The sequence below is a fragment of the Monodon monoceros genome, unplaced genomic scaffold, assembly GCF_005190385.1.
Source record: "Monodon monoceros isolate NGI ecotype Baffin Bay Population unplaced genomic scaffold, NGI_Narwhal_1 Super_Scaffold_11, whole genome shotgun sequence".
Lineage (NCBI taxonomy): Eukaryota > Metazoa > Chordata > Mammalia > Artiodactyla > Monodontidae > Monodon > Monodon monoceros.
The window spans coordinates 11,465,106-11,478,242 of NW_021703767.1; the positions used below are offsets into that span (position 1 = coordinate 11,465,106).

At 38.1% G+C, this 13,137-nt stretch overlaps 1 protein-coding gene across 5 annotated transcripts in view; it reads left to right on the forward strand.

Moving 5' to 3' along the window:
* Positions 1–12,986, forward strand: part of CRYZL1 (crystallin zeta like 1) — a 34,561-nt gene extending 21,575 nt beyond the window's left edge. For 2 of the 5 annotated variants that reach the window (XM_029215133.1, XM_029215134.1), the window contains 7 exons: positions 3,287–3,420; positions 4,481–4,592; positions 6,686–6,784; positions 8,177–8,298; positions 9,124–9,229; positions 11,418–11,463; positions 11,991–12,986. In XM_029215133.1, the coding sequence (XP_029070966.1) occupies positions 3,287–3,420; positions 4,481–4,592; positions 6,686–6,784; positions 8,177–8,298; positions 9,124–9,229; positions 11,418–11,463; positions 11,991–12,090 (719 nt within the window). In that variant the 3' untranslated portion in view covers positions 12,091–12,986. The remainder of the gene's footprint in view (positions 1–3,286; positions 3,421–4,480; positions 4,593–6,685; positions 6,785–8,176; positions 8,299–9,123; positions 9,230–11,417; positions 11,464–11,990) is intronic. The other 3 variants (XM_029215132.1, XM_029215135.1, XM_029215136.1) reach the window with 3 other exon arrangements.
* Positions 12,987–13,137: the final 151 nt, after the last annotated feature.

Below are 13,137 nucleotides of genomic sequence, written 5' to 3' on the forward strand. Positions count from 1 at the left end.
ATCCCACTCCTGGGCATAATCTGGAGAAAACCATAATTCAAAAAGATACATGCACCCCAATGTTCATTGAAGCACTATTTACAATAGCCAAGACATGGAAGCAACCTAAATGTCCATTGACAGAGGAATGGATAAAGAAAGTGTGATACATATACACAGTGGAATATTACTCAGCCATAAAAAAGAAGGAAATAATGCCATTTGCAGCAACATGGATGGACGTAGAGATAATCATACTAAGTGAAGTCAGTCAGACAGAGAAAGACAAATATCATATGATGTGACTTATATGTGGAATCTAAAAAAATGATACAAATGAGCTTATTTACAAAACAGAAACAGACTCACAGGCTTAGAAAACAAACTTCTGGTTACCAAAGAGGAAATTTGGGGGGGAGATAAACTGGGAGTTTCGGATTAACATATACACACTACTATTGATACATACAAAGTAGATGATCAACGGAGACCTACTGTATAGCACAAGGAACTCTACTCAGTATTCTTTGGTGACCTATATGGGAAAAGAATATGATAAGGAATGGCTATATGTATATGTATAACTGGATCACTTTGCTGTACACCTGAAACAAGCACGATGTTGTGAGTGAACTATACTCCAATATAAAATAAAAGTTAAATTTTTAAAAAATTGGCACACATTTTCAGCATTATTCCTTTGGACCTGAGGTAGAAAGAATTGAAATTGTAATTCTTGGGCTCTGACATACTGTTATTATTGATCCATACATGGCTCTCTTCATTTTCTTAGTTTTTATGACATAATAAACACTTGTGTACCACCTAACACAAAAGCAAGGATCTCAACATTAAACCATGTCCAACCATGTAATTTTAAAGCCTCTGCAATCTTAAATGTAGTTTTATTACTGTTAGAATTTTTTAAGCACTGAATTTTTTATTTCCTAATGAAAGTATAGGTAGTCCCAATTCTTATGATGAAAGATGTTCCCAAAAAATTCCATATAAATAAATTTTACATAGATTGAACATGCACTGTTAGAGTAGATGGGCTTTAAAGTCAGACTTTGAAACTTGTGGCCTCAGACAGATTAATTACCCTGAACCCCATTTCATAATCAGTAAAAGTGGGAAAATAGCTATCTTGAGTTTGGTAAGGAATAAAGTACTGTGTGAGATATCCCCTGTTGTACTCTTTTAATGCCTTGCTTGTCTGTCTGAACATTTTCATCATGTGCTTGGATGCTTTGCTTCCCCACTAGATGGCACTAATTAGTTGGTAAATTCAATGCTGACTGGCCATGCTAACCCATCTGAATCTGTTGACTTAAGAGGAAAAATAGTCCTGGTAAAGACTACGGAAAGTGTTATAAACTTGATTGTAGGTAAAATGAGAAAGTATTGCCTATACTGTGAAAAAAATCACATTCAGTGTACAACATAAAAACAAAAATTAAATAAACATATTAAAGAGCAGCTTAATGGTCAGAAAACATAAAGCTAATATGGCTTAAATTACAGTATATTAGGAGTTTGCATTTTGTTCCAAGTGCAATAGAAAGCCATTGATTAATTATAAACACAGAAGTGTTAGGATGTCATTTATGTTTTTAAAAGATCATTCTGACACTTGTTTTTCAAAAACACCACTAAAGAGATTGAAAAGAGAAGCCATAAAGTTGAAAATAATTATAACACATAAACAAGCAAATGACTCATCTAGAATATATTAAGAATTTTTACAAATCAATAAGAAAAAGTCAACAATAGAAAAATTGATAGAACACTTGAACAGTCACTTCACAAAGGGAATTCCATATGGCCAACAAACACGGAAAGGTACTCAACTTCATTAGTAGTCAGGGGAAAGCAAATTATCAATAAGATCACATGTAAGAAACCATTACACATCCATATGATGGGCAAAAATATATAATACCAGGGTTGACAAGGATGTTCACAACAGCAGCTGTGGGAGAGTAAATTCATACAGCCACTTTGGAAATATAAAGTCGAAGGTAATATATCCTGGAGCTGGGATTTCCATTCCTCAGTAAATATCCTGGAGAAAACCTGTGTACCAGTGTAAGAGTAACTTTTATACAAGAGCATTCTTAGTTAAGAACGCTTAACTACCAAAAATGGGAACAAAACACAAATGTTCCTTGACTGGAGAGTGGATAACCAATCCATTCTATGAAATTTGATGTTGCCATAAGACATCAAAAATGGAAGCACTGGGCTTCCCTGGTGGCGCAGTGGTTGAGAGTCCGCCCGCCGATGCAGGGGACACGGGTTCGTGCCCCGGTCCAGGAAGATCCCACGTGCCGTGGAGCGGCTGGGCCCGTGAGCCATGGCCGCTGAGCCTGCGCGTCCGGAGCCTGTGCTCTGCAACGGGAGAGGCCACAACAGTGAGAAGCCCACATACCGAAAAAACAACAACAAAAAAATGGAAGCACTATACTGTAGCCACATGTAACAAGAAAGGATGCGTCTTAAAAAACGATGTTCAGCAAAAAAGAAAAAATGTGTATGGTACAATTGCATTTAGATAAATTTCAGAAACAGGCAAAACAAAATTATATTGTTTAGGAATGGATACTTGAGTTATTAAACTATGAAGGTGAATAAGAAAATACATTAGAATGGTGGTGACCTCTGATGTCAATTATATCTCAATTTTTTAAAAAACGTCTCTGGGGCTTCCCTGGTGGCGCAGTGGTTGAGAAGCCGCCTGCCGATGCAGGGGACACGGGTTCGTGCCCTGGTCCGGGAAGATCCCACATGCCGCGGAGCAGCTAGGCCCGTGAGCCGTGGCCGCTGAGCCTGCGCGTCCAGAGCCTGTGCTCCGCAACGGGAGAGGCCACAACAGTGAGAGGCCCGCGTACCGCAAAAAACCAAAACAAGACAAAAAAACAAACAAACAAAAAAAAACGTCTCTGGCCGGAGAGGCGAGGCTGTTGGTGTGAGGGCTGTGTCCTCTCTCTCAACCAGGATGGTGGTTACTTCATATTTATTCATCCAGCTGTACTTTATTTCGTGTACTTTTCTGCATACATTTTACTTTAACAATAAAACGTTTAAAAAATACACACACACACACACACACACACACACATTCCTATGCTGAAAGTGGAGTATGCATGGGTAAGAATGGAAGCAGAGAAACTGTAATGTGGTGAGAGATACTAGAAGTAGGCTTGGACCAGGGCCATGGTGGGAGCAGAGATGGAGGGAAACAGATCCAGGAAGCAGATCTAATGGGACTTGCTAACAGATTGTTTCCTCTTTTTCTTTGTGATAGTTCACAAACCAGAAAAAGTTACGTGGACAGAAGCTGCTGGAACCATTCGAGATGGAGTACGAGCCTATACAGCTCTGCATTATCTTTCTCATCTCTCTCCTGGAAAGTCAGTGCTGATAATGGACGGAGCAAGTGTAGGTGCTAATGGTTTTGTTAAGAAACAGACCAAAATACAAATAAACTTAGGGAATTGAGAAATGGGCCATCCATTTGCTAATATAATTTGTTGCCAGTTAGCTTATTCACTGATACATTTACCAAACTCCCATTTTCTAAAATAAGCAGCTTTTATCAAGGAGATAAAAGTTAGCATTACTGTGTTTAGTTTCTTTTTACTTTGAATCTGCTAGTACTTTAAAAAAGCAGACAAGCCACTTTTATTCATGTCTGTTACACAAAGCCTGAAATAGCTCATAGTCTTTGAAGCCAGACCCCAGGACTCCCTGCCAATTTTGTATCATATCCCTCATACTTTACACTTATGTGATTAAGGTGTTACATTTATAGATAGATCACACAAGCTCAAAACTGTGCTAATTTAAACATATTACATACATCTTCAAAATATAGTTCAAGATACTAAAAGAGATTACATAAAATATAATCGAAAAATGTCACAAAACTTGGGGTGATTTTATAGTTTTATTTTCTAACTGGCTGTTGATGAAAATGCTTTTTCCCCTGCTTTTCATTGAAAAAAAGGCATAACTGCCTTCAGCATTGGCTTCATCCTTATGTCCTACATCAGGATAGTAGTGTTTCCCTGAACTTACTCCACAGGTCAGCAAAAGGATGGAACTTTTGAAGTTGAGGTTGCTGGACTTGCATATGTATTGATATTATATAATTAGCTTAGTACATTATGCTGGCAAGGCCCTTAATGGCCCATTTATCTCATTCCAAGGCCGTGTTCTGAATTCGGCCTCTGTCTTTGAAATTGTGTGCTGCTTGCAGTCAGACTGGCTGAGAGCCTGTGGCACACATAGCTTTTCCACCACCCCTCTTGAGGAAGAGTGTGTCAAATGTTTCCACTTCTAAACTTATCCGTATTTTTTTCTTTTTCTATCAGACAACATTTTAAAATATACTGAGGTAGCACTAAACTATTACAGTTTATTAAACGACCTATAAAATGAGTTAGATACAGCCTCTGCCCTATATCTATAACACCATCGTGTATTTGTTTCCACACAGGCACTTGGAACAATAGCTATTCAGTTAGCACACCATAGAGGAGCCAAAGTGATTTCAACAGCGTGCAGCCTTGAAGACAAGCAGTGTCTTGAAAGATGTAGGCCTTCTATAGGTGGGTAATAGTACTCAACACAGACTTTAAAACATAAAATTTTGAAGAGATATCACCTTAAAAACTGCACTTGTAAAACAAACTGCAGGGCTTTCCTGGTGGCTCAGTGGTTGTGAGTCCGCCTGCCGATGCAGGGGACACGGGTTCGTGCCCCGGTCCGGGAAGATCCCACATGCCGCGGAGCAGCTAGGCCCGTGAGCCATGGCCGGTGAGCCTGCACGTCCGGAGCCTGTGCTCCGCAACGGGAGAGGCCACAACAGTGAGAGGCCTGCCTACCGCAAAAAAAAAAAAAAAAAAAACAACCAACAAACTGCAAAATGCCAAATGCATGTCATTTAAAAAATGCACTTAGTATCTGTGCTAAGTCCAAGTTTACATAAGTTATAGTTTAAATTTTAATGATTTGTTTCTTAAACCTACAGTTTTCAGTGTTTTTTCTTCTTTGCCTCATTGTTACCAACTCACCCAAGTTTGAATTAGGTGAACTTTGACACGGTTGAGAAACACCTGATGCCTCTTTGGTTTTAGTCAATAAATCAGTATATCTTTGCATCACTTTTCATGTTTCTCAACCTCTTTTACCCAGTGATATGCCTCTAAATTTGTCTGTTTCCTGTGATACACTAGGAAGGGAGATGAGCCACTTACACAGAAACCCAGGTCAGATATAGTTTAGGATAAACAGGACATGGTAGAGGCTGGGGAACTCTTGAAAAGATTGAACGTATACGAATAGTGATGAATATGGAAAGGAGAAAGAAAATAGAGATTGAAAAAGAAGAGAAGAAAGATAGGAATGGAATTTTACAGACTGGAGTTAACTGAATTAATGTTGGAGTTTAACAGATGAAGAGAAAAGAAGATGAGCAGAGTGTAAGTGAGGGGCAGGCAGGAAGGAAAGTAAGGTTCATTGAGTGTTAATATGGATGATAGTTCCTTAAATCCTTAACAACCCAGTGTCAACTAACTGGGAAACAGCATCTCAGAATTTAGCTTGTCCAAGGATGTACTACTAGATGTACCACTAGGCCTGGAATGGAATTTGAACCCAAGCCTGCCTAATAGTAAAGCCTGTGTTATTTCCATAGTTATGTTATGCTTCTGGCAGAGACAACCAAGAAATGGAAGGAAGGTTAAAACAGGGGCTGGAGAAAGGAGGAAAATAAGAAAAGAAAGGAAGAAGAGAGATTGAAAATGGAAGGGGGTGGGTAGCATGAATAGTATTGTTGAAGGGAGCGGTTTCCTCTTGGTTAACCCTGCCCTTCTGAGGTGCTTCAGCCCCCTTTCCCTCGAGTCCCCCCACCCTCACCTCCATCCCCCGAGACTTCAGTCACTACTGGACAACACCTCCAATCTGAGAATCTCTGAGAGGAATTCTCTTTGCTGACAAGGTGTTAAAAGATACAAAAATGAAATATAAACATGTGTCTTCGTTTCCCAATTCAAATTGAGATTTTTTTTTAGTTCTCTCACTGGCTTGTTGTATTAACACATTAAAGCAATCAGTTAAAATTAGTTTAATTTTTACTAACCCTGCTTCAAATAATCCTGGGTTTTTTTTCCACCTTCGGGATTTTTTTTTGTTTTGGAGGGCAAAGTCGGGAGATGTGGGTGTGGGCTGGGATCTCTATGACTGAGAAAGGTTAAAATGGCCTCTAACAGAGAAGTACCAAATCACATAAATATATCTTTGTACTTTTTAGCTCTAAACTCTAATAAATCTGAACATACTTAAGAAATTGCTTAATCTTTCAGTCCACATCTTCATATATATATACCTCTGTGGTTTAGAGATTCTCAGTTCTGGCAAAATATCCTTTAGCTGTAAAGAACAATCCTCTGTGTCAACAAACCAACGTTGGGACACATTATCCGCAAAATGCTCATATTTTTATTTTATTGAATATACCAGTTCCTTCATTTAAATTGATCCTTAGCAATACTGGTTAGATGAGAAAAAGTATAATTTGATTCAGTAATTCCTTCAACGATTTAATTCATTTCAGAGAAGAAATATTTATTTGCTTTTCTTTCTCTTCTTCTCTGAGTTGTGTTGATCACACACAGATTGCCTGACTTCCTGTCCTTTACAGCCCGAGTGATCGATGTGTCCAATGGGAAAGCCCAGGTTGCTGAAAGCTGTTTAGAAGAAACAGGTGGCCTTGGAGTAGATATTGTCCTAGATGCTGGAGGTGGGTACTTTACTAAATCAGTAGTCTCTGTAGTTTTTTTATTGTGATGGGTGAATTCCTGGGAAAAAAATATATAACCAGGAAATAATTATTTATATATTATTAAATTGATGTGTAGGGTTTTTTTTTATTTTTGAACTTTTCTATTTAAATTGGCGCTTCTTCATTTTATTCCCATTGTAAGCACTGTCTGGAAGAGAGAACATGCTTGCCTTTTAAAGTGTAGGCATTGGACTTTAAGTATCTCTACAAGAAATCTGCAGACGTGATCTCCTCAGTGGTTCCTAGATTAGTTCAGGTCTCAGCCAGTTGCTTAATTAGTCAGTTCTGCTATGTATGGCTGCCCTCTATTGGATGGTAGACTTCTGCAGTCCTTGTTTGGAAAGTGCACAGAATTTTGTTGCATTTTCACCTTGCTTGAACTTCTGTAGTTTAACCAATATCTACTTAACACCTAATCTTTACACTCTTAGGTAGTGCCATCACACCTAAAGAACAGGTTTCACAAGCCTGCAAAGGGATTCTGTTTATACTTCGTTAGAATTTATCTTCTATCCTAAGAATCGTAATGAATACAGCTATGACCATATGTATTCCTTTTTAGCCAGTATTTTCAAGATTCGAAATTAACTCAGAAAAATCTTTCAGTGGAAGTGAATGTATACTTCATTAACTTTTCAAATGGACATTTCAATAATTATGTCAAAATATGACTGTCTTTTGTTTGTTTGTTTGTTTGGCTACATTGGGTCTTTGTTGCTGCACGCGGCTTTTTCTAGTTACAGCAAGCCGGGGCTACTCTTGATTGCAGTGCGCGGGCTTCTCATTGTGGTGACTTCTCTTGTTATGGAACACGGTCTCTAAGTGCGCGGGCTTCAGTAGTTGTGGCACGCGGGCTCTAGAGCGCAGGCTCAGTAGTTGTGGCACACAGACTTAGTTCTTCCGCGGAATGTTGGATCTTCCCGGACCAGGGCTCAAACCTGTGTCCCCTGAATTGTCAGGTGGATTCTTAACCACTGCGCCACCAGGGAAGTCCCAGTATGACTGTCTTGAATCTGAGTTCCTTACTCAGAAGTCAACTTTTCCCAAAGTATTACGCTATCAATGTTATGATTGAAACTATCAGACTTAGTTATGTGCTATGTTATCTTGCCTGATTTTCAAATTAAAATAGACTTTTTATCTTTAGTTATATCACTTATAATTAAATCTAAAGTGTATGACCAGTTTTAATGCAAAAAATATATTTTAAGTGTCTGAATACAAAATGCTTCCTTGTTACTACATTAAAAAGTAAAGAGAACTAGTTTGAAGAATAAATTTTTATCAGATTACTATAAAATACATTTTCTTTCTCTCTCCCTCTCTCTCTTTAAACAATTTCTTTGTAAGTGAGATTATATAGTAAAGATGATGAACCAGCTGTAAAATTACAACTACTACCACATAAACATGATATCATCACCCTTCTTGGTGTTGGAGGCCACTGGGTAACGACAGAAGAAAACCTGCAGGTATTATCAGAAACAATAAAGCATTACTGATACACCAAAAGGATGCAATTAACAAAGAATAATGCTTAAGTCTTTTAGCAAGATGTGGCTAAATTTGTATAAATTCTGAATTATATCCTATTTTTAAAGAAATGTAGCTTTATTTGTTTTAACTTTTAGCTGTTGGCCAAATGTTGAAATATAGTGCTTAGCAGAGGAGTTCATTTAACTTTTATTTAGTGGTTTGGAAGTAGTGACATGAATTTTTTAATAGTGTTTCAAATAAGATTTTTTTCCTTAGTAACAAACATTCTTGTTGACATATACTTAAAATATTTCTATATAAAATTATGACAATTTCCTAATTCAAATTAGAATTTACTATATATGTGTGTGTGTGTGTGTGTATGTGTGTGTATACACATTGTCTTCCAAAGTTACATTTCTCAACAAAATTCAATTCAAGTATTTTTATCATGGTTGATATGCAAATACCATAATTCTCATGTACCAATCTTCACCAGTTTTCCAACTTCCTCATGAAGATGACTGGTGAGTAGCAACGAGAAATATCTCTCTCTCACACACCCCCGTACACATATACCTACTACCGCTTCATCACCTCTAGATTGGCCTTGCATTTGACCTTGCTGTTTCATCATTTTGGACAATACATTAGAAAAGAAAACATTATAGTATACATATTATTATTAAAGTTTGTGTGCTGATTATTTGTGATTTGGGTGTTATTTAATTTGTGTAAAAGCTTTTCTGGCTGAAGATACCAATCATTCTTCTGCTATTAAACTCACAGTAACTGATCATTCTTTGTGCATTCTATCCAAGCTGGATCCTCCAGATAGCCACTGCCTTTTCCTCAAGGGAGCGACGGTGGCTTTCCTTAATGATGAAGTTTGGAATTTGTCAAATGTACAACAGGGAAAATATCTTTATATCCTTTTTTTCTACTGACTTGAGTTTCTGGCTTGAAATTTACCTTGTTTTCTCATCATTAAGTTCTTTAATAATAATAATAATAATTAATAATAATAGCAACTAACTTTCATTGAACATGCCAAACAATGTTCCCAGTGCTTTATAGGTATTAATTTATTTAAATATTAAAACAGCCCTGTGAAAGTTAAGTACTACATTATCCCTGTGTCACAGGTAAAGAAACTGAAGGATAGAAAGGTTAGTACATGCCTAAGGATGTAGCTAGCAAGTGGCAGGACAGGAATCACACCCAGGCAGTCTTGCTCGTTTCTGAATGAGAAACTATAGAATACATGGAAGAGTTTGCTTCGTTTTTAACCTGGCATTATGGAAATTACAGATCACTTTGACAGGCTGCATCTTTACTCCTATGGTGGTGCCATTGAGTTAAACATTTCAGAATAGTTATCAAAGTTAAGAGTTTGTGGGGTGTTTTTTTTGTTTTTTGGGGAGTTTGTTTTGGCTGCGCAGCTTGTGGGATCTTGGTTCCACGAGCAGGAATTGAACCCGCCTCCCCTGCATTGGAAGGGCAGAGTCTTAACCACTGGACCACCAAGGAAGTCCCATGTGGGGTGTTTTTAAGAATATCAACACTAGGAAATCTTCATCAAATGAAGATGGGTTTGATTTTTTTAAATGAAAGTGATTCAGTAACAAATCTAGTGAATGAAATCGATCATTCCATTTTGGTAAAAGTAATGAAAAGTTTTCTTGAGAATATGAGAGCAGTTCCAAAAGAAAGGTCCAGACCTCTTTAGAGCAGGGTCAACTTAAGAATAAACGTTTTATTTCTAAGACGCCTGTTTTAAAGGCAGCTGTACGTGGTAAAAACTTTAATATATTGGATAAAAAATAAGTTCTCATTACTTAATAGAATATAATTGTGCGTGAAGAAAGAGACTTGCACAACCGTATGTTTGTCTCACTGAATATCATTCTTTATTTTTATTAAATGTGCATTGTTACAAATGCGTGACGTGTACAAAGGCCAGCCTCCTCTAAGAGCAATGGCAGACTTAATAGAGCTTTCAAACAGTTGAATAATATTTAATTAGTATACTGCAAATGTTGAGTTTTAAAGAGTACACATTTCAAAACCAGAACGTCCCCTTAATGTAGTGAATGTATGTGTTTAATGTATTTCTGATTAAATATTTTCATATTAAATTTGGAAAATAAACTTAATTTTTAACTTTCTAAAAGAATTCTTTAAATTTCAACTTTAAATAATGACACATTCAATAACATTGTAATTATCAAGAATACCATGGGATGTTAATGACAGAGACCATGTATTAAAAGTAACATAAGTTAGTATGTTTTGAATCTTTCATGTCAGAAGGTGGCCTGGCTGCTATGCCTGCGTTACTTAATAACTTAAATCTCTCACCTGCTCCCCTTTCTCCCCACCATGAGATTTTAACCTGTTTGACAAATCCATGGGCCATACTGAAACGTGCCATGTTCATATGAAATGTTAAATTTCCTGGATCAGACTTCAGTCCTCACTCGTGCACACCCCCTCAGCTGCATCACACGAGCCAGTTGCTGCTTGTGATTTAACATAGCAGTCTGCTTCCAGTTGTGTGACTATATGCCATAAATAATTCTCCTGTCCTAGCAGTTATATAGACTCTCAGTTCTAATATTATAATTTCAAGTAAATGACTAGAGTTTTAAATTTTACCCTGCTTTTTAATTCTCTTAGTGGCATATATTACACACACAGATTATTAACTTTCCTGCATATGTATTTATTAGCTGGTTTAATAAATAAATGTGCACCCAAAGTAAGAGAGATAAGTGCTAAAATTGTTTTTTAACTAAAAATAACGTAAGTGGTGCTAAAATGAAACCCTGATCCCATTCTGTTACCATCCATTTGGGATAACACTAGTCATTACTTATGACAGGCATTAGGCTTCTTTCATGTCTTGTCCTTAGAAGTTTAGGCTCTATAATAGTCACCGTCTCTCTCAAATCAGTTCCCCCATTTTCCTGTTTTAGAGGTAAACATGACAGCTTACAGAATTTCTATTAAAAAAAAAAAAAATAGGTGACCTGCCTAGTACCTTCTGCTTATCAAATGGCTTTATTTACTCCTCTCTCCTTTACGTTGCCACCTTAACAGTCTTTCCAGCTACGTATCTTAAAAGATGTGATGGAGAAGTTATCAACTGGTGTTTTTAGGTATGCTAAATGACCAAATTATTGTTCTTGCTTATTTTTCTATTCTCCAGGAGATAAAATGGGCATTCCCATTTTTGTTTCCGCTTTCTCAGTACACCTCTTGCCTCCATATTTTATTATTTTGCTTAGATAAATAGCTGCTCTTTAGTATTTCTCGAAGTGTATATACACCAGTATGCATTCCCTAAGATAGACGTGGTTCGTTAGTTTTCCTTACTCCATTCCATACTGTACCTCACCCTTTGCTTATCCTCATCACCCCTCCCAAAGCAACTTGAAATAACCTACAGGTTGACAAGAAGAAAAGTACAATTTTTTTTTCAGCAGGATCTGTTTATCAAAAAAGAGAGAATGCATAAAATAGGTATTTTCCCCCCTTCAAAATTTAACTGCTTTTAACAGTGGAAATATTAATGGACAAATTTGATTTAAAGTAATAGAGTTGAACTATAGCAACTTTAAACTACTATGCTATGTGCTCTATTCGTCTTTAACTAGACATTTCTAATAATTTCATTCTTCCTCAGACCTCAGTTGGATGAACCCATTCCACTATACGAGGCAAAAGTTACCATGGAAGTTGTTCAGAAAAATCAAGGAAGAAAGAAGCAAGTTGTTCAATTTTAATTTTGTTCTTTCTCAGACCTCAGTTGGATGAACCTATTCCAGTATTGAAGCCAGAGTTTCCTTGCAAATTGCTCAGAAAAGTCAAGGAAGATAAAAGCAAATTTTTATGTTTTTAAGCACGTTTTCCTGCTGAGACACGATGCTCAGAGTTATCTGAAGTTATTTGAAAAGTATTTGGAAACATCGTACAGACGGGTCAAGACAATTCTAAAATTTAACATCTAAAGGGAATATTCTGAAAGCCTTTTAAATTATTGTTCCTATATATTTGCCTCTTATAAAATTCTTTACATGAAGAAGACTGCTTTCAGCAGAAGCCACGCTACTCTGATAAAGCTGTTGGAGTCTTGCTATGTCAAAATAACATTACTTTTGTTATCAACTCCATTCTCAACCCCTTCCTTCTTTAACATCCTTTGCTGTCGTAATTTAATACTTTGAATATATTTTCAAGTCTCAAAGGAACTAGCCCATTGAAAGCTAAATTTTTTTTTCAAATATTCATTCACTCCAGGGTTTCCTCAGGATCGAACGGGAGCATCACGGTAACTCGTCCGTGACCACTGCAGTGTTTGCGTGGAAGGCTGCAGTGCCGATGCTTGGGAAGCGGGGCGGGAGACTGCGCTTGCGTAGCCGGCGTGCTGATTTCCTGTTGGGGCTCTCTGTTTCGGGGGAAGGGGAAGGAGGCCCAGGCTTCCCAATCCAGCTCTGGACGTCGCCGCTGCGCTCTGGAAGCTTATCGAAGGGGCAGCTCAAGTGTGACGTTTCGTTTTCATCCTGGCGCCGTGCCTGGGGCTCATCACACCCTGCTGCGGATTTGAACAGCGCTCATCTATTCCGGTGCGCAGGACCGCGTGCTTCCCAGCCACCTAGCACCCGGCGACCCGACTACAGCCGAGGACCCAACCAGACCGCCAACGCGGCGTCCGGCGAGGCCCAGGGCCCTCCAGTGCCCTCGGCCTCAGAGGAACACAGCCGGGGGCGGGGTCTCGCGAGCGCCGTACGGCACACGCGCCGAGAGACGCCGCGGGGGCGGGGCTACGTCGG